Source organism: Antechinus flavipes, chromosome 6 (genome assembly GCF_016432865.1).
Source record: "Antechinus flavipes isolate AdamAnt ecotype Samford, QLD, Australia chromosome 6, AdamAnt_v2, whole genome shotgun sequence".
NCBI lineage: Eukaryota > Metazoa > Chordata > Mammalia > Dasyuromorphia > Dasyuridae > Antechinus > Antechinus flavipes.
Genome location: NC_067403.1, coordinates 129,714,464 through 129,740,734, shown reverse-complemented (window position 1 = coordinate 129,740,734; position 26,271 = coordinate 129,714,464). Strand labels below are relative to the sequence as shown.

General features: G+C 35.0%; 1 protein-coding gene and 1 long non-coding RNA gene across 6 annotated transcripts in view; one reads left to right on the top strand and one right to left on the bottom strand.

Moving 5' to 3' along the window:
- Window positions 1–15,451, bottom strand: part of LOC127541853 (uncharacterized) — a 75,119-nt gene extending 59,668 nt beyond the window's left edge. Inside the window, exons 1-3 of one of the 3 annotated variants that reach the window (XR_007948487.1) lie at window positions 15,356–15,451; window positions 2,031–2,123; window positions 810–907 (exon numbers count right to left, since the gene is read on the bottom strand). This is a non-coding gene — a long non-coding RNA (uncharacterized LOC127541853). Of the gene's footprint in view, window positions 1–809; window positions 908–2,030; window positions 2,124–3,875; window positions 3,943–14,405; window positions 15,159–15,355 lie in introns of those variants that run through there. The other 2 variants (XR_007948486.1, XR_007948488.1) reach the window with 2 other exon arrangements.
- A 22-nt stretch (window positions 15,452–15,473) lies between these two features.
- Window positions 15,474–26,271, top strand: part of AP1AR (adaptor related protein complex 1 associated regulatory protein) — a 43,031-nt gene continuing 32,233 nt past the window's right edge. Inside the window, exon 1 of one of the 3 annotated variants that reach the window (XM_051967133.1) lies at window positions 15,474–15,985. In XM_051967133.1, coding sequence (XP_051823093.1) covers window positions 15,906–15,985 — 80 coding nt within the window. In that variant the 5' untranslated portion in view covers window positions 15,474–15,905. The remainder of the gene's footprint in view (window positions 15,986–26,271) is intronic. The other 2 variants (XM_051967132.1, XM_051967135.1) reach the window with 2 other exon arrangements.

Sequence of the window (26,271 nt, the reverse complement as noted above, 5' to 3'; positions counted from 1 at the left end):
CTCAAATTTCACTATACCAGTAAAATCACAGGCCCAAGTACTACCTTTTACATAGTCTAGCATACTAATAATGATGCACATTATAAAACACACACAAAAAAATTTTTGAAAAAAGGTTTAGTAAAAATTAATTTACTCTAAAAATCAATACATCTAGATGAAAGTAAAACTGGGTGAGTTTGAAACATGAGTGTTAAGTCATTAATGTACAAATGTCAACTTGAAGGGGGGTCTCTAATGACATGCTCCAGAAATTTTTGGTTCTGCATCATTTGATATTTTTATAATTATCTTCAATTGAGTTATAGATAGCATGCCTATCGAGTATACCACAGACAGAGTTAAGTGAGTAGAAAAGTCAAATGACAGAGTTAGTAGTAAAAAAAAGTTCTCCAGAGATTTAGCATCAGGCTGAATCTAATAAATAAAAATAATTGGGATAAATTAAAGTTTTACTTTATTTATAATTTATAATTAAAGTTTAAAAATCCACTTCATAAGACAGTTAAGAATTATTTGTTTATGTGAAAAAGATTTGGGTGTTTGAATGGACAGCAAGTACAAAATGAATCAAAAATAGCACTATTAAGCTGATATCATCATTTGCTGTATTGAGTGATTTTAGCTATGGACTGATGGAATGGGATGAGGGGATGAAAGAGTCCCATTAACTAGCCCTGTGAATGTAATGACACACATCAACAACCACTACATATTCCCAAAAAGGCAAGAGAGAAGCAGAAAATGTCAGAATTATAAAGCTAAGCTGGACTCAAACGAAAACATATGAGAAGATTCCCATAACCTACCCTTTCATGGAGTTGGGGGATCCACAGATATTACATGTTGCACATGCTTTTTGTCTTTTTCAATGCATCAGTAAGCTGGGCTGATTTTTTCTTCCTTTCTGAAAGAATGATATTCATTATATGAAATGGTTCTCTGGGAGGGAAGAGGAGTGCTAAAGACAATTACAATGATGTAAGATACAGAATATATCAATAAAACTTATTCTTTAAAAAACTAGCCACATGACAGTGGACATATCTCAACCTCTTCAAGCTAATAAAATAAGGATAATAATTCACCAATAACTTATAGAGTTGTTTTTAGATACAGGATCATAAATGTGGGGCTAAAAGGATTCTTAGAGGCTACTTAATTAATCCCTTCCTCCAAAGGATGCCATAATGCCTTTTGAAGAGGCAGTGAAGTTCATGATTCTGATATGTTCCTCTCATCCACTGCAATCCCCATTGCCCAAGTCCCAACTAGGTATTTATTGAATGCTGATTTTCCTCATCCCCACCTCTGTCCAGTTAACTCAGAGTCCTACAATTCTACTCCAACTCTTTTGCCTACCTCTCACTTTCTAACAATCATTGGTTGGGGACCATCTGCCTCTGCCATTTCTTCCTAAGATTTTTCAGCACTTAGGCATCTGCCCAGCTGCTTTGGCTGCCAAATCATACCACCTGGACTTCCATCTGTCATCAAGCTGAACCATTTTTTATGTGTCTCTCTTAATTAGTATGTGAGCTTCTTGAGGGTAGAGAATTGTTTGTTTCACTATTTGTATCCCCAGAGTTTAGAACAGTGCTTAGTGTATAATAGACATTCAAATGCTTTTCTATTCCATTCCCTCATTTTCAGATAAAAAAACTAATGTATGGAAAATTAAATCACCTATCTGAGCTCATATATTTATCCAGTTGTAAAGAAAATACTTTATAAACTGTAAGATGCTTTATATATGTGAGCTAGTAAGCATATAGCAATATATAATAGAACTCAATTATAAGGATAAGATAGGCTCATCTCTTTTATGAATCCACCTTTTACCAGAATATCCAAACTGTAAGCACTGTGTATGAAGATAATTTGGAGTTGGAGAAGGAATGGCAGGTTGGCAATAAGGATAGCTATGAATCAAACTTACTGTATATTTTCAAGTATAATTCCAACATAAATCCAACTTTTTAAAAATCAAGAAACAAAATTCAAATCAAAAGCAACAAAGAAAGACTTACTAGATAAATTCATTCTCTCAGTAAATTCAATGAGGTAATTATTCAATATGGTGTGTTCAAATGATGTCAGACTTGAGTCAGTACCTGTCTAATCTAGATAAAAGCACAGCATGTTATTATATCCATCAGATAGTATCAATTGCTTTATTAAGACAAAGGAAAAGTGGGGAAAGAGGGAAGAAAGAATTTTTTTCATAAAAAGCAAGGAATTTTGCTGAATAAATTTGAAAAACCACTGTCTTCTACCATAAGGAGCAATCTCCTAATTACTTTCCCCCATTTTTCATATTGTTCTTTTGGTTTGGTTTTGTTTGTTTGTTTGTTTTTGTAGGGGGAGGATGGTGGTGAGGAGATGGAGAATTGCTGATACATAAATAACTGGACTATGACCTGGACCTGTTTTATTAATTGCAATATTACAATTATTGAAGCTAAGTAACAAATTCAATGTTAAACTTTAATCCTACAAACAATACTAGGAATCATGAAAGTGAGTCATTTAAGGGATCTGATTAGTAATAATGACTTCTGAAATCAACAGTTCCAGTCTGCCAAATAACTTAGTGTAGAGGGCTGTAACTCTGAAAAGGTGTATTTGAATCTAAGACTTAATTAGCACTTAAGGCTAATTATCTACTCAAGGTGTAATAATAGTTCTATAAACATGGTCATATGATTGATGCTTGCTGAACGTGTTGTGATGAGGTAATCAGAGACAAGGATTGGAGGGCTGAGGGAAATGGTCAAAGCCTCTCTGACACAACATACTGAGGAGAGAAGATTTCAGCCTCCAGACTCTAGAGTCCAGGATTCATCTTTGATAAGCCTCATGGCAACTTGTCTGCCTTCTTCACTTCTCCTCCTAAAGACCAAGGACTTTGACCAATCCTGACTCTGACTAATCCTGAGGCTCTCCAGAGAGCTAGCCCAGACATTACAGCTTAGTTCTAGAAACTTAACCAACTCATATGCGATTTTGTTTTGGTTTTGAATGCACTACATTTTAAAGCTAATGGAAATCTGAGGTGTAATTATGCTTCTTTATAGAACCATTTAATTCAGCTTAAAATCACAATACTGATTTTTGCTAGGTATAAAGTGTTATTTTCTTAAACTGTTGCATTGATGTTAAAAAAAAAAGTCTTGGAGCTTTATAAAGTGATTAGAACTGAATTTGCCCTTAGGCTGATCATATAGTGTTAGGATTCTTACAAGGTACTAAGTCAGTGGAATTGATAGAGACAATAATTATCTAATTTACCACGGTTCAATATGATTGAGCTGATCCTACAAGGAGATATTATGGGCCAGAACGTGAAACAAGGTACTAAGTGGAACTGAGGAGATAATGATTCTCTAATTGACATGTACTTAGTACTTACTATAATTCCACAAGATTCACACCTTTAAGAGAGCATATATAAGGAGGAGCTCTCAGGGCCAAAGAACAGAAGCCCACTAGAAGCTCTGAGCCTCAGCCAGGATTCAGTCGAGGAGATTCACAAGCCAAAGAAGGCAGCTTAAGCTCTCAGAACCAAGACTACAGAAGGCCTCTAAGAAAAACTAGCCAAGCCCCAAGTGAAGGATTTAAGACTTTGAAGGAGACAATAAAGGATTTAGACTTTTAATACCTGGCTGCACTTGTGATTACACTGAACTGAAACTAAGGCTGCCTCCAAAAGCCCCCCAAGAAACATGCTCCCAGAGAACATTATACTTTAGAGAAGAATATTACAATATAGAATTAATATAGTTACAGAATTCTTGAACAGAGAGATGACTTATTCAATGGGAACAGAAAGCAAGAGAACCCAGATTCTAATTTCAATTTTGTTACTTGCATACTTTGTAGAATTGAGCAAATCACAGAGCACCACAGGATCTCACAGCTGGAAGAAGCCATATAATCCTCCAAACTATATTACATGGATAACAAAAGAACTGGGGAGAGAACCAGAGATAAATAATGAATTGGGACAAGTTACCAAAAGCTTCACTGATCCACCCTCTTGAAGTTGTAATGACTACTTTCTTCAGACTTCATATAGTACTTTGTTTTTGTTATTCTAATGTACTTCATATGCATTGTTATGTATTATAGTTCTCTGAATTGAATTCTTGGAGTCCTTGAGTGTAGACTCATTTATATTATGTACAAACATATTTATATATAAACAATATCTGTATATCATCTGATGTGGAGGGTCATAGACAGTGGGGAAACTCTGGATGAGGTATAAGACCTTTCAGCCCAGAGGAAACCTACTAACAATGTCTGGTTTGGCTCCCCATCTCCCCTAAGGGCTCTTGGCCTTCCTGAGAAGTCAAGGGGCAATGACAACCTGTGTTGTGATTGAAGCAGAGTGATACCAGGTGGCAAAGAGTGAAACCAAGTGGCAAACTACATACAATAGCAAGTTGTTTATGTGGTCCCATGTGCGCAGTATATTGTTTTTGTTACATAAAGATATGAGGGTATAAAAAGAGGAAAGTCCTTGGAATAAACAGACTCCATTTTCCCACCATCCTCAGGAGTCCCAACTCATCACTTCTTCACTAAAATGGTATATTTTAATTACCCAGGCATGGGGGCTCCAGAAAGCATGGTACATTTTGTCACCCCAACTGGGGGGCTCCAGAAAGCAGGATACAACAATCTTAAAACAATGTACTCAGGTGTGTGTTCATAACTACATGACAAATATTGAAAAATACAGAGCACTCTCTTAGGTAATAGGGGAGATACAAAAATATTAGACAGGATCATTCAGTCAATATGCTTTTATGAGGGAATTACTATGTGCCTGGTAGCATACTAAGTGCTGAGAATACAAAGAAAGGCCAAAATATGGTCCTTGCCCTCAAGAAGCTCACATTCTAGTAGGGGAGAAAACCTGCAAACATCTGTGTACAAGATATATATCATATAAAGGTAGAGGGAAAGAGGAGAAGAAAAGAACTTCAGTAGATGGTGGAATTTGAGCTGAGACAAAGATATAGGAGTAAAGTATAAGAAGCCTGGAATGGTAAGAAAGAACCAAGTAAGGAAAAAGTAAAGGAAAAACACTGAAAAGTAAAAAAGAGGATTTTATATTTCATGCTGGGAAAATATGGATTCACTGAAGTTCACTGAGTAGAGAGGATGGCATAAATAGAACAGCACTTTAGGAAGATCACTTTAACAGCTGAGTGGAAGATGGACTGGAATAGAGTGAAACAAACCTAGCTATTAGAATAGTCTAAGTATAAGGTGATATGGATCTGCATTACTTTGATCACTGGCTCTGTGACCAGAGAATACACACACACATACACACACAATGTTGTGAAGGTAAAAATAACAAGAGTTGAAAAGAAATGGGTATTGTGGTTATCACAATATCAGATATCACAATATGCTATACATAGTTATAAAAAATTAAAAATAATGCATCATCTTCTAAGAAAATTGCCCTGCTATTTTAAAACAAGAGGGTAAAATAAAAATGGAAAGAACCCACCAATCACTTCCTAAAAGAGACCCCCCCAAAATTAAAACTCCCAGGAATATTATAGCTAAATTCCAGAGCCCCCAGGTCAAAGAGAAAATATTGCAAGCAGTCAGAAACAAACAATTCAAATATCATAGAGCTTCAGTCTGGATAACACAAGATTTGGCAGCTTCTACATTAAAAGATCAGAGGGTTTAGAACATTATATTCCAGGGGGCAGATAGATGACACAGTGGATAGAGCACCTGGAATCAGGAGAACCTGAATTCAAATCCGTCCTCACACACTTAACACTTAATACTTCCTAGATGTGTGACCCTGGGCAGTTATTTAACTCCAATTGCCTCAAAAAAATCATATTCCAGAGAGCAAAAAACCTGGGATTATAATCAAGAATCACCTGCCAGCAAAACTGAATCAAATCCTTCAAGGGGGAAAAAAATGTATATTAAGTGAAATATAGAACACTTTCAAGCATCCCTGAAGAAAATACCAGAGCTGAACAGAAAAGCTGACTTTCAAATACAAGACTCAAGAGAAGTATTAAAAAGATGAACAAAAAAGAACTCACGAGAGATTCAATAAAGAAAACTGTTTTACATTCCTACATGAGAAGACAATATTTGTAAATAAAAAAATAAATAAATAAATCCATCTACCTCCAGAGAAAGAATTAATGCAATTTGAATGCAAATTGAAACACACTGTTAAAAAAAATTCTTTATTTTTCTTGTTTGTTTGGTTTGTGTTTTCTTTTTCAACATGACTAATATGAAAATACGTTTTGCATGACTGCATATGTATAACCTATATCAAATTGCTTACCTTCTCAATGAGGGGAAAAGGGAGGTAGGGAAGGAAGAAGAAAATTTAAAACTCAAAAAAAAAAGTTAAAAAATTATTTTTATATGTATCTAGGGGAAAAATAAAATATTAAATGAATATATTTTTTAAAAATTAATTCCATGGCTCTCCCCAGCCCATTTACTAGTCCTCTCTCTTCCACTTCAGACATCATTTTGCATTTATTTTTAATTTACTTATCTTCCTAATATTGTTTAATTAAAGTAGGATGTAAACTCCTTGAAGACAGGGACAATTTCACTTTTGTTTTTATATCTTCAGCTCCTAACACAGATAGATATTTAATGATTGAGTTAAATGGTTATATATCTAGCATTTGTAAGACAAAGGACTTGACCCTAGATCTTCTGTAGTATAAAGATAGTTTCCTGTACATCTTGTCATGCTTTCCCTCTATGATCTTGATATTCTTGACATATAAAACTCTGAAGAATTCCCTAACTATATTTTAACTCTGTCTAATCTTTGATGGAGCTATGAGAGTATCACGGGCCAATTTGTGGATACTGGGATGATCATTACATCAATCATTGTGGGCAGGGAGACCACTAATCATATAATAATCCTCATATAGCACAATGGGTAATCTAAAAAAAATAGTCATGCTATAGCATACATACCCATTAATTCAGAAAAGTTTCAAGTATGAGTCAGGTGTGTAAATTATATATCTGCTGTCCAAAAATCAATCTTGCTACATTCAGGGACGCTGATTGTCAGAATTTTTGATTAGTCATACTATCAGACCCTTGTTCAGGCCTAACTATTCTTGTGTATTGAAATGATATGTGACTCCTCCTTGATCTAACATGGATTCTATATTCTTACCAAAGAGGAAACCAAGTCCCAGATCGATGAAGTGACAGCTATAGTGATAACAACACTGGACAGGAAGTTTGAATCTGTGTCATCTCACATCTCCGAACCTCAGCTTCCTCTTCTAGAACATGAGGGGGTTTATTTGGTGAATCTGATTATGAAAATTTGATTAATGATGTAATGAAACTTAGTCAAATGGGTTCTCTGCCGGAATCAAATCTATGTTTCTTATGATACATTCTGATTGAGAAAGAACCTAAGAAATAAACACTTAGCTGGTAAGGTGAGATATTAGCATAGTGAACATATTTATTTTTGCCAATAAAATACTGGATAAGGAATATGAGTGACCGCAGGAACTACAAAAACAGAACAACACTGGTAAGTTGATACTGAGTAAGTTCAATTAGAATGAAGTGAAATAATTCAAAGATATTGTGAAGTCTGACTTAGCGTAACATTGTAATCAATTCAGAGAAATTAAGAGGAATTGCAGATCCGAGGATATTAGTGTTATAACAACAAAATTGGGAAAGTAATCAGTTTCCATCAGAGTGAAAAGAAACTTGGAAATAGAATGTCACTCTTTTCTGGTTTATAGAGTACTGAAAATAAAATTATCTTTTAAGATGGCTTCAAGATGTGAGGCAGCAGCCGAAATCCTAAAGGATACTTCTTAGGGTACAGATAGCCATGTTAAGGAGTCCTGGATGGACAGATTTAATTATAAAAAGAAGTCTACCTATATGGTATTTTAAGGGCTAGTCAATCCATTCCCATGGATCTTATCCCTAGATATTGCAGAGTATACTGTTACAATTAGATACAAAGATTTTTGAAATTGCATTCTAAGTATCATTTTCCTTACATTTCCCCGAAACTTATCATGATGACATTGAATTCTCAAAGTTATATATGCAAAGCAAAAGTTCTGAAAGTTTTCTGAAACTTGGAAAAGTTTAAAATATAGGTCCAATAATAGGTTGTATGTTTGTGACTTGCGGACCAATATAGCTAAATCCAAAATTTATTGCCAAAAGACACCTTGAGGAAGAGATTGGAGGCAGCATGTGTCAGGCAAGTCACCATCATCACCACTTCAGATCTTGACCACCATTTCCCCTCAAATTTTTCTAAAGACAGCCCACAAACCAGAGTCCAAGAGCTTTATAAATAGCAATATCTCCCAAACTCCTATATTTGCTCTAACCCAGCTACCACAGCCATCATTGAAGGGAGAGATCATTTTGGAGAAGGGACCCAGCTTTTTCCTTACTACCAGAGAGAAACTGACTAACTGCAGCCAACAGTCAGATTAGCACTCCAGGAGTAGCATCAATCTGAGCAATATCCTACTGACTACCATTAATCCCCAGACAAACCATTACTCCTGCTTAAAGACCAGCTTCTATAGCCATCGTGCAGTGAAACAACCCCTTTGGCGAAAGGGCAACCTATCTCAACTGATTTCTAGCCAACTGCCACTTAGAGAACTAGATAAGCCTGATTAGCTAAAGCAACAAGATAATCTAATAAAACATACAGAAGGCAGGATGTGCCAAGCAAATTAAACCACCACTACCTTGATCACCATCTCTTCTTAGATACTTGTTATGGGCCAGAACTCTGTACTTGAAATAAGGATTCTTATAAGGTACTAAGTAGAATTGATAAGACAATGGTTATCTACTTTAGCTCAGTATGATTGATTTAATCTTCCAACAAATAATGGTTCCCTAGTAATATAATGATTGGTTTATACTCAATATACTGTAAGTGATCTAATTATAATAGAGTATATAAGCTGGGACAAACTCAGCCAGGGTCAGACTCAGAGAAGACAGAGGACTAGAGCCACAAGCTCAAGCTCTCAGAGCCAAAGAGAGACAGATTCACTTCCATCTCACACCACTGTGGTGGCTGGCCTCTTGTATTTCTCCACTGACACCAAGGCCCATCTGAAGCTGGGCCCCAGGCAAGGAAACTAGACTGTGAAGGAGACAATAAAGAATTTGGACTTTAAAAGCTGGCTATTCTCAAAGTGATTACTTTACTGAAAAGAAGGCTGCCCCAGAGACCTAAGAAAACTAACCAGAATGCTACAGATATTGATGGATATAGCTCAAGATCCTGAACCCAGGAGCTTCCATAATAGTAATACTTCCATTTCTATTTCACCCTAGGAAGCAGCTCCTGTGCTTGCTGATATGATATGTGACTCCTTATTGAAGATTATAGCCTGGACAATGCTCTTGCAAGTGCTACAACTAAAGCTACTGAAGATGCAGAAAGGAAAGTTCTTATCACCAAAGTCCTTGATACTGTTTAAATGGTTCAACATCAGATATTCATATTAATAAAAGTTACATTGATTGTTTTAGATTTTAAATTTTAAAATTAAAAACAAAGAAGAGGCATTGCCATTCCCTATATTGTTGTACTCTATGGGTCATGGGACCTTCCCATTAGACTTTTAACTAAAATCTTCATATATGAATTACTTCCTCCCTTATAAAATGAGCCACTTGAGTCATTGTTGTTCAGTCATTGTGTTTTGTGATCTCAATTGCCACTCAAATAAGTCAGATTAGCTGTAGCAAAAAATTAATCTAAGGGACATATAAAAGGCAGGATGACTCTTTGTGATCCCATTTGGGGTTTTCTTGGCAAAAATACAATTGAAGCCAAAGGCAAAATATGACCCAGTTTACAAAAATTCAGTCACAAGCAATTTTGAGATAAGTACAAAAAGATAATGAATTGAAAGTGAAACTGCATTATAGGGAACTCCTTATGGTCATGAATATTTGTTTCACTTTGTTAGACATAAAGCTTTTGTGGCTCAAGAATTCAACAAAATGGAATCTATCACATGGTTTTTCCCATCGTTACAAGAGCATTCAGGGCCCAAAAGAGGTGGTGAAACCAGGACACAAATTGTTTGACTGGAAATCTAACAAGTTCATTTCCATATCTAACTCTCTCTCACTTTGAAATGAGCAGAGTGATCAAGATTCTGGTCCCAACCTTCTGCTTCCTCTCATGGCAAGAATTAATTTCCTGTAGAGAAGAATCAAGGGAAAAGAGTTTTTAAAAATCGATTCTTCTCCTCTTTGAATCATACGACACCACGTGCTTTATATGTATGGGTATAGGTAGTATGGGATACTCCATTTGTATGAATAGAGAAAGTTGGGTATGAGTTTCCAAGGCTATCTATAATAAAAAGAGAGGAGAGAAATGAGTGAAAAGAGTTCCTTTGTTGTCATTTTCTTCTACTACCAGTGGGTTCACTGAGACTTAAATATGAATCGTAAGAATCCGTAATAAAGTTCCTACATAGTGTTATGCCACAGTTCCCTTTTGATGTCCTGGTTTCTCCAATTGTCCTATTTAGTTACTCTGCCTCAGGTTATAACCTTTCCCTCTTAATGTTGATGAGATAAAGGTTTTATATCTTTAGGCTATAATCATTCCTTCTTAATGTTTGACAGGATAAAGATCTATTCATTTTAGACATCATTAGAATATCAGTATCAGTACCTCCCTCCATTGTGTCATCCTAGGTGCCTCCCCCCATTAGGTTATTCCCTTCCAGGTACCTCCCCCATTATGTCATTGTTCTTGTTATCCTATAAAAATCTTGCTATCTAGATACTCAGGGCTGGATTCTTTGAGACAATAGTCTCATTCAGCCCTGGGACCAAGCATGGATCATTTGGTCCCAGTATATCTCTCCATTTAATAAACTATTAAATTTTTCTCTAATCTCTGTCTTGCTCAGTTTCCCTGGCAAATAGCAAAGTGAAAGGACATGTACTGATGGGGGAAAGTTGAGAAAAATAGGGGAAATGGTACAGTTCTGTGAGAGAGATCAGTCCAGTGGTGAATGAATGAAAATGTCTGTTAGAGTTCAAATGTTGGAGTTTGTTCTTCTCAAAGCACAGCCGGTTTAGAGGCTTGGAGCCCTTCGGATGTCTCCAAATCCAAAGGTTCTGTCCTTCAGTCTCTGCCTCTGCTTTCTTCTGCCTCCAACCAAGACAGAGATGGAAGGTCTCTCTTATCTCCTTCTGGGGAGCCCAGCCACCAACTTGCCGCGGAGAGAGGGCTTCTGGCGTAGCTCCACTGAAATCCGTCAAAGTGTCGTTCCTCTCGAGTCCAGCGCGATCAGCCAGCCAAGAGGAAAAAAATGTATTCTGGAATGGCTGTCTCGCCTTATATGTGAACCTTCTGAGAGAATGGGATTATGGGTTTTCTCCCATAGTGCTCTCTGGCCCAAAGAGCTTTAAGGTGTGGACTCCCTTGAGTAAAGGTGGGAACACAAGCCTTGTCTTGATTAGTTCTACTTAGTACCTTGTTTCAGGTTCTGGCCAAAACAACTTCTTGTAAGATTAGATCAACTCTAATTACTTAGCAGTTAGTAAGGATTCCAACAAATGTCTTTCTTAAATGTTGCTCATGTATTAGACACTGAAAGAGCTGGTGATACAAATAGAAAATATTCAACTTTTTATTATTTTATTTTACAAATTAAAAAAAGAAAATAGCACCAGCTCTCAATGAGTCCTATTCTAATAAAGATTTTAGCTGCAAACCCTAGTAGGTTTGTAGTAGTAAGTAACCTAGTAGCAAAGTACAGTAGTAAAGCAATTGGTAATGTATCTTCTCTGTCATTCCTATTAATAAAGTCATGTTTATTTTTATTAAACTATACTTCAGTGCCAAGGATTTTGATGAAAAGAAATTTCTTTTCTCCATCTTTAGTTGAGAAGAGGTATGGGAGGATGGGGAAGAAGAGGGTAAGCTATAGCACCTTCAGAGATACCTGCTGGGCTACATCTCCATAAGAATTAAGGCTATATTTATTAAAAGGTAAGAATTAAAACTAGAAAAATTTTCAAAACTCTTTGTTATGTCCAGGTAAATTCCTGGGAAGCCACAGTAGCTGGGAAGAACATAGAAAAGAACATATTAGAAGTAAGAACACAATAAATGCTTGTTAATTAATTGTTGACTTGCTTTAACTCACCCTAGAAACAACTAAATAAGTAAGATCAAAGGCAAAGGAAAATTATTTTGAATTCTTTTTTGAAAATGCATTTAGTTAAATACTCTACTAGTTGTATATCTAATCTAGATATAATGGATTATATAAACTCTAGAGAAGGGCATTACAAATTCTTCTAATTCTGTATGCCTTCTACTTTAAGTTAAGAAAGCTAAACTCAATTTTCAAAAAAACTATAACAATAAACTATTTTTTAGAAAGCTATCTTTCAGATTTCTTTAAGTTGTCTTAATGATTATCTTCATGCATTTATAGGAAAAAATGGTATAAATAGCACTTAGAAATTTATTATGTTCTTCCCATTTTTCAGATCTTATCATTTCAACAAATGCCTCCATTTTTCAATCAAGCAGTTATTTGGATAAGCAATTAACTCTCCTTATGATAAAGTCAGATCTGCTTTTTTAAAAGTTCAGTAGAATCCTTACCCAAATGAGTGACTTATTAACCCATGTGCCGTTATACCTCAAAAACCACTTCAAAGAAAGTACTTAAGAAATTTCAACACATATTGTAAAATGAGGAAACTAAGTAAAGTCCAAAATTACACAATTTATAATGGTAGACTTTGAACAAGGAGCTTTGTCTGCTGATTTGCATTATTCTAGTTTAGATTATATTTTCTAGTTTGCTGGACTTAAAAACAACAACAACAACCACCACAAAAAATATATGTTCTCAGTTTGGAAGCTTAAATCTTGATTCTTTGTCTCTCTAAAGGATTCGTTTGAAACTAATTGCTCCTAGAAATCACTTTTCTCTGAAATACTAATTTTTTGTAATTTTCCTCCTTTTTCTAGCGAGTTTTCAGTCCTTTATTGAGCCCAGGATTAAAAACTACTCAGGAATCATTCAGAAATAGAAAAATAGCTCATTTCTCTCACACAAAAATTGTGAACCTGATATTTTAAGTGCTTTACAGAGCAATCTTCTGATTATAATGAAGGCATTGATATGGGTTCTGGATTTGGATGAACCTGAATGGAAACTGGACTTGGACAAGCTGTAGAAAGATTCAAATAATTACTCCAGAACAATACTATCATTTGTAGTAGAAAGCAAAAATTTTGTTTAAGATTTAATCAAGAGAGGCAGAAATTTGAAATGTCTGTATGGCAAAGGAAAAGAAATCTGAATACTTTCTCCATATTCAAACTTCCATTTCTAAAGGCAGTATAATTACAGGAGGCCAGGTGAATTAGGAGGAGTATGATGTTAGAAATACCATAGAAACCTTCTGTGCGATCATTTGGTCCTGTTTTGCATTACAGGCTGTCCAGATGGGAATGTTGGTACAATGAATGCAAACAGATTTCTACTAGGCTTCAAGTCATGAACCACAATTAATACTTAAATGCAGTTAAAATTCAAAGTCTTTAAAAATGCTTAATATCTTAAAAGTGTCAAATGGTTCCAACAAATCTGTTGATTTTGCTTATTATTTCAATAAGAAGCAATTGAGAAGAAATTTCCTCCATTAATGCAGACAGTTCTGCATTGTTTTGCAACTTTTAGTTTGGAAATCGAGACGTTAAAAAAATTAACAAGTCACATAGCCAGTATGGATCTGATCTTCTTGACTCCAAGGCTAGCTCTTTAGCTACTGCTTCATTATTCTTTTTGATCCAACAATTTTTTACAAAGCAATGCACAGCACTAAGATTGGAGGGCAAGAGTACAATGATAACAATAGCTTATAGAACCCTTTGTAGCCCCTGTGGAGCTCTTGTGCAACTCCTCCTTACTGTAACTAATCAGTAAGCCAAGTTTTGTCAAAACCTGAGGTTAAATTTTTCCTACGAATTTTCCTGTCTTTGGCCTAGACTGAATCTTTGCTGAATCCTTTTTGGTCCACCATTGCATTTTGCCTCACCCTGTCTCTTCCTCTCCTCCCCTATGCCTCATGGTGTCTTTCCTTTTCATATAGCCAATTTTTTTGAGATGCTAATAAAGTCCTCTGGATTTAGCCTGCCAGTCAATGGCATACTCCCACCTCATGGTGTGTTCCCTTTCTCTGTTAACTGTGAATTTCACCAGGGAACTTGTCTTCTTGCTAACTATATGCTTTCCAGTGCCATTTCATCTATAATCATAAATCTATATCATATGATCTATAATCATAAATAAACCTACCTTTTGAACATGGAGAAAGACCATTGTGAATTCTTCACATGTGAATTGCTCATCTCAATCTCATTCAAATGTATTTTCTCTTTTAGCAATGCCTCCAGAATTGGCTGTTCACATCTTCTATCACCTTTTCAACAGTTTCCTGGTGTGATGAAGCCCTAGGGTTCCTCTGTTAGTGTTGTGGAAGAATCTTTAATATGGGTCTCAGATTCCTCCCATGCAAAATTAACAAAGTTGTACTAGATCAGGGGTTCTGAACTTGATATCCATGAATTTTAAAAAATAAAAAATAACTATTTCAATATTAGGTATCCCCAAAGTCTTTGTGCGGTATTAAATTATTGATTAAAATACATGAAGATTTTTGGCATACTGTATAATTGATTTCCTTTGTACTTCTATATAATTTTGTACATTTAACTATTTTTTCTGAGGATTGCATAGGCTTCACCAGAATGCCAAAAGGGCCTTCTCCTTCTTTCCCCCTTTCCCCTCCCAAAAGTTTAAGAACTCCTGACCTGTACTGTAACTTCTTTGTTTCCCATTCTTTACTACAGAAGGTGTTCTTATGTGAATGTTTCCACGTATATGAGATCTTTCAGCCTTTGACCTCCAAGTTGACAAATTCCCCCGGGAATCCTATTACTCTCAAAATACAATATTCCTTGGAATCCTATTTAATCTTCGAAGTATAAATATTCCCCAGGATCCTGTTTAACCCTTAGGATGTAATAATCACAGGAGGGAAAACTTTAGTGAGAATATGCAGGATGGAAACTATTTTCATTTTTCTTATTCTCGAACCCATCTCTCTCTTATCTCGGGGCCCAGAGAGTCAAAGCAATAGTGGAAGTTCTTGGAACTTCAAGGCTCTATCAATGAATTTCCTGCTTTCCCTTAAGGGAAAAGTAAAATAGAAGGCAGGGTTAATGCAGTCGAAAAAAGAATCTTACGGAAAGCCCGGGGAGACATTCCTGCTCAGCTCGCTGCAACAGCACTAAGAAAAGCCGCCGGAAGTGATGCAAGCCTTAGTCTCTGGGAGGGTAACCAGCTTCGGAACAAGAGGAGAGCCTAGCAGGGACGGGGCGAGTTTCAGTGAAAAAGGAGGGGGCGAGGCCGGAGACGTGTGGGTAGGGCGGGGTCTTCGAGCCGGACTCTGAAGGAAACAGTTTCCTCCACGTGTCCGACCAAGGTGCCAGGGAGGAAGGCCGAAGAGGTTGAGGGGAACGCTGGACAGATGAAGAAAGTCAGGAGGGGCCAGACTCAGGCTCTGCTTCCTCACGCAGCAGTTACTTGGCTGCTGAAATACTAAACGCCTTTGTTCTGCGCCCGCCCGCGGCTTCCCGCCGATCTTCGCACTCCCCATCCCCACCCCCACCCCTGCCTAGCTAGTGGCTCTTCGCCCCCCATGCGACTGCAGCGTTTGGAGCTGGGTAGCGGGCGCGCGCGCGAAAGCCGGGTCTGCTCGGTCTTGAGGTCAGGGGCGCGACGAGCGGCAATGCGATGGGGAACTGTTGCTGGACGCAGTGTTTCGGGGTCCTCCGCAAGGAAGCTGGACGGCTCCAGCGTGGAGGTGGCGGAGGGTAAGCCCGGGGGGAGGGGCGCCCACTAACTCCTCCTCTTCAGCCCTGGGCCTCGTAGTAGACCTCTCTCTCTCCCCAACTTTTAGTTCTCCTTCCCCTGCAAGGTCCGCGTGCCTCCTGGGTTCCGCTGGCAACCTTATATTTTATCCTCCTTCGTATTCATTGATGAGAGAGAATCCTGCTCAGTTGTCAGCAAACAGTCTTGTGCATTCCAAAGCCTTAACACACCCTGTGTCGAAGGTAGAAACCCAGCCCAAGGACGGGGCTTCTCTTTTGAATCCTTGCCTTTCTTTCCTACAGAGGTCTTAGAATTTGGAGGATGTCACATATAGATTTTTAATGCAAATAATTGAGGAAATAGAGTTTTAAAAAAAGGGAACTGCAGTCACTAATTATTAGTCATATATATGTATGTATGTATATATATATATACACACACACACACACACACACACACACACACACAGAGGGTGTTACAAGACAATGCAGCTTTAAGCTATTAAGGCTTTAAACTGCACTGAGACTTTTAGGACAACTTTGTATGGATATAGGCGGATATATAAATATGTATATAATGATGGGACTTAAGTATTTAATCATTGCCTATCATCTTTCTTAAAGGGATCGTAGGACTTAAAAGGTGTTGCAGATGGAGTTTTGACAGAAGGAATTGGGAAAATGGAATAAAAGAAATAGGAGCTCCGTTAGTAATTATTAGACTATCCTAAATATGTGTGTGTATACACATACATTTATGTACACATATATCTTTCTATAAGTATACAATATAAGGCTATTATAAATGGGTTTTTAATGAAAGTGAGACGTACAGCAATGGAAGAAATATTAATGAATTGCAGTCAAATTATTCCAGATATTCATGTAAATATGGTGTTACAAGGTAATACAGTTTTAAGCTAATTGCTTTAAACTGCCTTTTGACTTTTAAGATACTATATGTATACATGCATACATGACTTTATATATAGATGGGACTTAATTATTTAATTGTTTTTCCTAAAAGGATCATAGGATTTAAAATTTGTGGCAGATGATTTTTTTTTTTACGGAAGGAATTTGAAAAATAAGAATAAAAGAAGCAGTAAGAAGTTATTAGGCCATCATATCTATATATACATATACATATGAGACTATTATATATAGATTTGTAAGGGAAGTAATTTGAAAAATAGATTTTAAAAAACCAGTAATGAGCTGTAGTCACTACTTTTAAGTTCATCATACACACAAACCTAATACTGATCATGTCACTTTCCTTTGGGCACTCATATAACATTAATGATGACAGCAAGAGGAACATTATACTTTATTGGAAGTCTTTTGGAAGTTGTATACTGGTCCTTGTCCATACTGTAGGATTTGAATCAATCCGCCCAGTCTAGTTTCCTTACAGAGCAACTTATTTATGGACAAACTCCAATTCTTTCATGTATCTTTTGCACAACACTACTAAAACTTTAGGATTGCCCCTTTCAAAGAGAATTAAAATAATGTTTCTAAGATACTTTTCTGCAGTTTTCACTGCTTTCCTGAGATTTCAACTAGAGTTGAGACTAGTTTCAGCCCTAATAGTAATAGGGTGAAGACATCTGAGGTCAAATACACCTGTTTACTCCCTTTGTAAAATGAGGGATATCCTTGTATTTAATTCACAGGGTTATTGAAGTGTACAGGTGATGTGGTGCTGAACCTGGGGTCAGAAAGATCCAAATTCAAATCCAAACTTCAGATACTTTCTAAATGTGCAATATGGGCTAGTCATTTAGATGCTGTCTTCCTAAGTAAATGGGATAATAATAGCACCTACCTCTCAAAGTTATACAAATTGAATGAAAAAAGCATGTAAAGTTCTTTGCAAAACTTAAAACACTTTATTAATTTATTATTATTACTATTATTTTTCTTTAAAAAAGTATTTTGGAAATCTTACCGTGCTCCACATTATTAGTTTGTTATTTCATATACTATTTTGTGTGTCCTGAAACAAATAGATTTCTAGATTTAAGATTGCATACAGCCTAGGTACAAAACATACTTATGCAGTACTATCAGGGAATAAAGTTAATTGAATTTTTCAAGTAACTGATTCCGATTCTTAAAGTGACCAGTCTTAAAAGTTATAACTTTTTTTTTTTATTCAGATGCATTGGACACATCCTAACTTATCTAAAAGTTGAGGGATGAGCAATTCGAATCTTGGTTCTGAAAATGTCTTAAGCTGTGTGGTTAGTTAGACTAATTGATCTGTAGTAAGACTGGGTTTTTTTGTTGTTTGGGTTTTTTGCTTTTCCCTGTTAAACTGTCATCAGTCATTTTGAAAGTCCATAATTTGCTATTTCTAATTTATGTGAATAAAGCTAGGTAACCAAGTTTATGAGAATTATATGTAAAGTAAGCTGACCAATGGAGCAAAAGAGATGAAGTTTTGAGGACATTTTGGGAAAAGCTAATGCTACTTAGAGATCCTTTTCATTTAATTGCCAGATTTGTTGATGGGCTCTGAGAGGTTTAAGTTCCAAGAAGTCATTTGTTTGGCTTTTAAGTGTTTTATGTTGGGTTTTTTAAATGGTATTTTCACAAGCCTAATTATGTTTTTCTTAGAGTTACATTGGAAATAGTCCCTAGGCTCCAGTTTGGCAACAGAAATGGTAAAGGGGAAAACAGTTTTAAAAATTGCTTGTAGATAATTCATAGAGTATATTTGAGATCAAAGAAATCTATTTCATAGGAACATTTGTGTACAAAACTTCTTGATGAAGAAGTCACTAATTTAAAAGGGTTGAATTTGAGTTAATAACGGAAAAGTCTGAGCCAATATGCATAAACATTATTCATTCAAGACTTATTGAAATTGTCTCATAGAGTTATAGACTTACTTTTCTATATCCATAATAAGTTTTGACACAATTTCTTTACTTAATTAAAAAAAAAAAACCTATTTTATATTTTGTTTTATTGTGGGACACTCCTTGGTTATAAAGAGTGGACGGGATAGAATCTATTTAAGAGTTACTTTCTTCAGACCAGATGAGGCAGGGAGCAGAGGAGCAATATCTCACTTAGATGGTCTAAGGATAAGCAGCAGATCAGTTACTTTAAGGAGAAAAGGGTAAACCTCAAATTTCTTTGGCATCATTATCTCCTTCATATTTCTCCTTTCACATTCTGCCCTGACTTGTCTAAATCCACATGGCATAGCCTACCAGATACTCCCTCTTACCCTTCCCTCATTTCTGCCTTTAGTGTTTTCTGAAAAATGTCTAGGCTTTTTTTTTTTCCCATCATGATTTTCAGGGAGTCCAATAATCTTTAAATTGTCTCTTCTAGATCTATTTTCCAGGTCAATTGTTTTCCCAAGAAGATAGTTTACATTTTCTATTTTTTCATTTTTTTGTTTATGCTTGACTTATTAATTCTTGATATCTCATTGAGTCATTCATTTCCATTTGTTCAGCTCTGATTTTTAGTGAATTATTTTCTTCATTTACATTTTTTTAGTCCTTTCTGTATTTGTCCAATTTAATTTTTAAATGATTTGTTTTGTTCTGTGGGTTTTTTTTTTCATTTCACAAATTCTGTTTTTCAGGGAGTTGGGGTTTTTTTTAATCCATTTTATCAACTCTATTTTTTTAAATAATAATGCTTTTTTATGTTCAAAACATATGCACAGATAATTTGACACCATTGACCCATGCATAGCCTTGTGTTTCAGATTTTCTCCTCCCCTTTCCTTAGATGACAAGCAATTCAGAATATGTTAAACATGTTCAAATGTATGTTAAATCCACTATGTATAAACATATTTATACAATTCTCTTGCTGCACAAGAGAAATCAGATAAAAAAAAGAAAGTAAATGAGTAAAAAAACAAAATGCAAATGAACAACAACAAAAAGAGTGAGAATGTTATATGTTGTGATCCACATTCAGTTCCTACAGTCCTCTCTCTGGCAGTAGATGGCTTTCTTCATCACAAGATCATTGGAACTGACATTAGTCATAGTTGGAAAGAGTTATGTTCATCAGAATTGATTGTCTTAAGATTAGAGGGGAAGCAATAAACTGGGAAAACTTTTTTACAGTCAAAGGTTCTGACAAAGGCCTCATTTCCAAAATATGTAGAGAATTGATTCCAATTTATAAGAAATCAAGCCATTCTCCAATTGATAAATGGTCAAAGGATATGAACAGACAATTTTCAGATGAAGAAATTGAAACTATAGTCATATGAAAAGGTACTCCAAATCACAATTGATCAGAAAAATGCAAATTAAGGCAACTCTGAGATACCACACACACCTGTCAGATTGTCTATGATGACAGGAAAAAATAAGACTAATGTTGGAGGGGATGTGGGAAAACTGGGATACTGACAGATATATCGTTGATGGAATTGTGAACGACTCCTATTATAGGTCAATTCGCCTAGAGCTTCCACAGCTGTGAATCATAACATCTGAAGGAGCTGCAAGGCAGCCTTTGCTGACACAAGTGTTTCAGACTGGGAATTAGATAAATTGGAGGCAGAGGGAAGAGGAGAGAAGACAGATAATGCAACAGCCTCTCAGTCAGAGGTCAGAGAACAGCAACTACCTCTCAATTTCCTTGTATCATCCTTTCACAAGAGGAGATCCATTCTGGGTTTGATCTCCAGCAGCCACTGTCAGATGGTTCCTATGTATTCCAAGAGCTTTCCAGTATATTCCAACAGAATCCACCCGTTCTAGAGAGCAATTTGGAACTATGCTCAAAAAGTTAACAAACTGCATATATATACCCTTTGATCCATCAGTGTTACTACTGGGCTTATATACCAAAGAGATCTTAAAGAAGGAAAAGGGACCCAAATGTGCAAAAATGTTTGTGGCAGCCCTTTTTGTAGTGGCTAAAAACTGGAAACCGAATGGATGCCCATCAGTGGGAGAATGGCTGAATAAATAGTGGTATGTGAGTGTTATGGAATATTATTGTTCTATAAGAAATAATCAACAGGATTTCAGAGAATCCTGGAGAGATTTACATGAATTGATGCTAAATGAAATAAGTAGAATCAGGAGATCATTATACATGGCAGCAACAATATTATATGATGATCAGTTCTGATGGATGTGGCTCTCTTCAACAATGAGATGATTCAAACCAGTTTTAATTGTTCAGTAATGAAGAGAATCAGCTACACCCAGAGAGAACGATGGGAAATGAGTGCGGACCAAAACATAGCATTTCCACTCTTTCAGTTATTGTTTGCTTGCATTTTTGTTTTCCTTCTCAGGTTTTTCTTTCCTGATTTTTCTTGTGCAGCAAGATAGCTGTATAAGTGTGTGTGTGTGTGTGTGTGTGTGTGTGTGTGTGTGTAGGATTTAACATATATTTTAACATATTTAACATTTATTGGACTATCTGCTATCTGGGGAGGGGGTGGAAGGAAGAAGGGAAAAGTTGGAACAGAAGGTTTTGCAAGGGTCATTGTTTAAAATTACCCGTGCATATGTTTCGTAAATAAAAAGCTATAATTTAAAAAAAAAAAAAAGAATCGATTCTCTTATAATATTGTTGTTGTTGTTGTGTACAATGATCTCCTTGTTCTGCTCATTTCACTTAGCATCAGTTCATGTCTCTCCAGGCCTTTCTAAAATCATCCTCCTGATCATTTCTTATAGAACAATTCCATAACATTCATATACCGTAACTTATTCAGCCATTCTCCAACTGGTGGACATCCACTCAGTTTTCAATTTCTTGCCACTCTGAAAAGGGTTGCCACAAACATTTTTGCACAAGTGGCTCCCTTTCCCAACTATAAGATCTCTTTGGGATATAGACCCAATAGAAACACTGTTGGGTCAAAGGGTATGCACAGTTTGATAATTTTTTGAACATAGTTCCAATTGCTCTCTAGAATGGCTGGATCTGTTCACAACTCCACCAATAATATATTAGTGTCCCAGTTTTCCCACAGTCCCTCCAACATTCATCCTTGTCTTTTGTTGTCATCTTGGCCAATCTGACAAGTGTGTAGTGGTATCTTCAGAGTTATCTTAATATTTGCATTTCTCTGATCAAATTTGGAGCACCTTCTCATATGACTAGAAATAGTTTCAATTTCTTCATCTGAAAATTGTCTATTCATATCTTTTGACCATATATTGATTGGAGAATGGCTTGAATTCTTATAAATTTGAATCAATTCTCTGTATTTTGGAAATGAGGCCTTTATCAGAACCTTAAATGTAAAAATGTTTCCCCAATAAATTGTTTCCCTTCTGATCTTGTCTGCATTAGTTTTGTTTGTACAAAACCTTTTTTAACTTAATATAATCAAAATTATCTATTTGGTGTTCTATTATGAGTCCCAGTTCTTCTTTAGACACAAATTCCTTCCTTCTCCACAGATCTAAGAAGTAAACTATCCTGTATCCCTCTAATTTGCTTGTAATATCACTTATTATGTCTAAATCATGAACCCATTTAGATTTTATCTTGCTATGTGGTGTTAGGTGTGGGTCTAGCGCTAATTTTTTCCACACTATTTTTCAGCTTTCCCAGCAGTTTTTGTCAATTGGTGAGTTCTTATCCCCAAAGCTGGGATCTTTAGGTTAGTCAAACACTAGATTGCTATAGTTATTGCCTATTTTGTCCTGTGATCCTAACCTATTCCGCTGATAAACTTCTCTATCTAGTACCAGATGGCTTTGATAACTGCTGCTTTATAATATAGTTATATAAGTATGGCACAACTATGCCACTTTAATTAGCTTTTTTTTTTTTTCCATTAATTCCCTTGAAATTTTTTACCTTTTTTTCTTCCAGATAAATTGTGTTACTATTTTTTATAGATCAGTAAAATAATTTCTTGGGAGTTTATTTGATAAATAAGTAGATTAATTTAGGTGGTATTGTCATTTTTATTATTCAGCCTACCCATGAGCACTTGGTATTTTTCCAACTGATTAAGTCTGACTTTATTTGTGTGGAAAGTGTTTTGTAGTTTTGTTTATATAGTTCCTGACTTTCCCTTGGTAGATAGATTCCCAAATATTTTATCCCAGTTATTTTGAATAGAATTTTTTTTTAATCTCTTGCTATTGGACTTTGTTGGTAATGTATAAAAATGCTGATGATTTATATAGATGTATTTTGTATCCTGCAACTTTGCTAAAATTGTGAATTGCTTCTAGGAGTTTTTTAGTTGATTCTAGGTTCCCTAGGGTTTTCTAGTATATTATATCATCTGCAAAAAGTGATAATTTGGCTTCTTAATGATCTACTCTAATCCTTTAATCTCTTTTTCTTCTCTTATTGCCAAAGCTAACATTTCTAATATAATATTGAATAGTAATGGTGATGGTGGGCAAGCTTGTTTCACTCCTTATCTTAGTGGGAATGCTTCTAGTTTGTCCCCATTATATATGATGCTTGCTGATGGTTTTAAATAAATGCTACTGATCATTTTAAGGAAAAGTCCATTTAGTCCTATACTCTCTAGTTTTTCTTTTTTTTTTTTTTTTTAAGTAGGAATGATTGTTGGATTTTATTAAATGCTTTTTCTGCATCTATTGAGGTAATCATATGATTTTTGTTAGTTTGGTTATTGATATAGTTGATTATGTTGCTAGTTTTCCTAATATTGAACCAGCCCTGTATTCCTTCTATAAATCCTACTTGGTCATAGTGTGTTATCCTAAGGATGATTTTATGTAATCTTGTGGCTAATATTTTATATTTAAGATTTTTGCATCAATATTCATTAGGGAAATTGGTCTATAATTTTCTTTCTCTGTTTTCACCCTACCTAGTTTAATTATTAGCACTATATCTGTCATAAAAGGAATTTGCTAGGACTCCTTCTTTTCCTATTTTTTTCAAATAGTTTATATAGTATTAGAATTCATTGTTCTTTGAATGTTTGGTAGAATTCACATGTAAATCCACCTGGCCTTGAAGATTTTTTCTTAAGGAGTGTATTAATCCGTTTTTCTATTTCTTTTTCTAAATTGGGACTATTTAAATAATGTGTTACCTTTTCTGTTAACCTGGACAATCTATATTTTTGTAGATTTTCCTCCATTTCATTTAGATTATCAAATTTATTGGCATATAGTTGGGCAAAATAACTCCTAATTATTGCTCTAATTTCCTCTTCATTGGTGGAAAATTGTCCTTTTTCATTTTTGAGACTAACAATTTGATTTTCTTCTTTCCTTTTTCTAATCAAATTAACTAAAGGTTTATCTATTTTGGTTTTTTCATAAAACCAACTCTTAGTTTTGTTTATTAATTTAATAGTTTTCTTATTTTCAATTTTATCAATCTCTTATTTTCAGAATTTCAAATTTGGTATTTAATTAAGGGTTTTTAATTTGTTTAATTTTAATTTTAATTTTAATCTAACTTTTTTAGTTGCAAGCCCAATTCATTGATCTTCTCTTTCTTTTATGCAAGTAAGCATCTAGAATAAAATTTCCCCTTATTACCACTTTGGCTATATCCCATAAATTTTCGTATGTTGTCTCTTGAATGAAATTGATTGTGCCTATGATTGATTACCAGCCCCGAAATCAGGAAGACCTGGTTTTAAATCTGGCCTCAGATAATTTATACCTCCTAGCTGTGTGATCTTGGGCAAGTCACTTAACCCTGATTACCAAAAAAAAATTTAAAAATGGGGAATCAAGGGATTCAGAATTAACATATACAAATTATTTTTGATATTTTTTTTAAAAGTATTTTGCTTTTAGTTATTTCTTTGGAGTATTGGAAGATGTTTTCAAGAGGAGAATTACCAGGTCAATAGTAGAAATGTTAATTACCTTTATTTTTGCTAGTTTACTCCACATAACAGGGACTAGTGCCAGTTTACTATATCCCAGTATACTGGTTCAATGCGACTTAAGTCTCACTGAAAATTAACTTAGGAGAAAACTAATTTCAGTGTAATTTTTTTTTAATCTCTTGCTATTGGACTTTGTTGGTAATGTATAAAAATGCTGATGATTTATATAGATGTATTTTGTATCCTGCAACTTTGCTAAAATTGTGAATTGCTTCTAGGAGTTTTTTAGTTGATTCTAGGTTCCCTAGGGTTTTCTAGTATATTATATCATCTGCAAAAAGTGATAATTTGGCTTCTTAATGATCTACTCTAATCCTTTAATCTCTTTTTCTTCTCTTATTGCCAAAGCTAACATTTCTAATATAATATTGAATAGTAATGGTGATGGTGGGCAAGCTTGTTTCACTCCTTATCTTAGTGGGAATGCTTCTAGTTTGTCCCCATTATATATGATGCTTGCTGATGGTTTTAAATAAATGCTACTGATCATTTTAAGGAAAAGTCCATTTAGTCCTATACTCTCTAGTTTTTCTTTTTTTTTTTTTTTTTAAGTAGGAATGATTGTTGGATTTTATTAAATGCTTTTTCTGCATCTATTGAGGTAATCATATGATTTTTGTTAGTTTGGTTATTGATATAGTTGATTATGTTGCTAGTTTTCCTAATATTGAACCAGCCCTGTATTCCTTCTATAAATCCTACTTGGTCATAGTGTGTTATCCTAAGGATGATTTTATGTAATCTTGTGGCTAATATTTTATATTTAAGATTTTTGCATCAATATTCATTAGGGAAATTGGTCTATAATTTTCTTTCTCTGTTTTCACCCTACCTAGTTTAATTATTAGCACTATATCTGTCATAAAAGGAATTTGCTAGGACTCCTTCTTTTCCTATTTTTTTCAAATAGTTTATATAGTATTAGAATTCATTGTTCTTTGAATGTTTGGTAGAATTCACATGTAAATCCACCTGGCCTTGAAGATTTTTTCTTAAGGAGTGTATTAATCCGTTTTTCTATTTCTTTTTCTAAATTGGGACTATTTAAATAATGTGTTACCTTTTCTGTTAACCTGGACAATCTATATTTTTGTAGATTTTCCTCCATTTCATTTAGATTATCAAATTTATTGGCATATAGTTGGGCAAAATAACTCCTAATTATTGCTCTAATTTCCTCTTCATTGGTGGAAAATTGTCCTTTTTCATTTTTGAGACTAACAATTTGATTTTCTTCTTTCCTTTTTCTAATCAAATTAACTAAAGGTTTATCTATTTTGGTTTTTTCATAAAACCAACTCTTAGTTTTGTTTATTAATTTAATAGTTTTCTTATTTTCAATTTTATCAATCTCTTATTTTCAGAATTTCAAATTTGGTATTTAATTAAGGGTTTTTAATTTGTTTAATTTTAATTTAATTTTAATCTAACT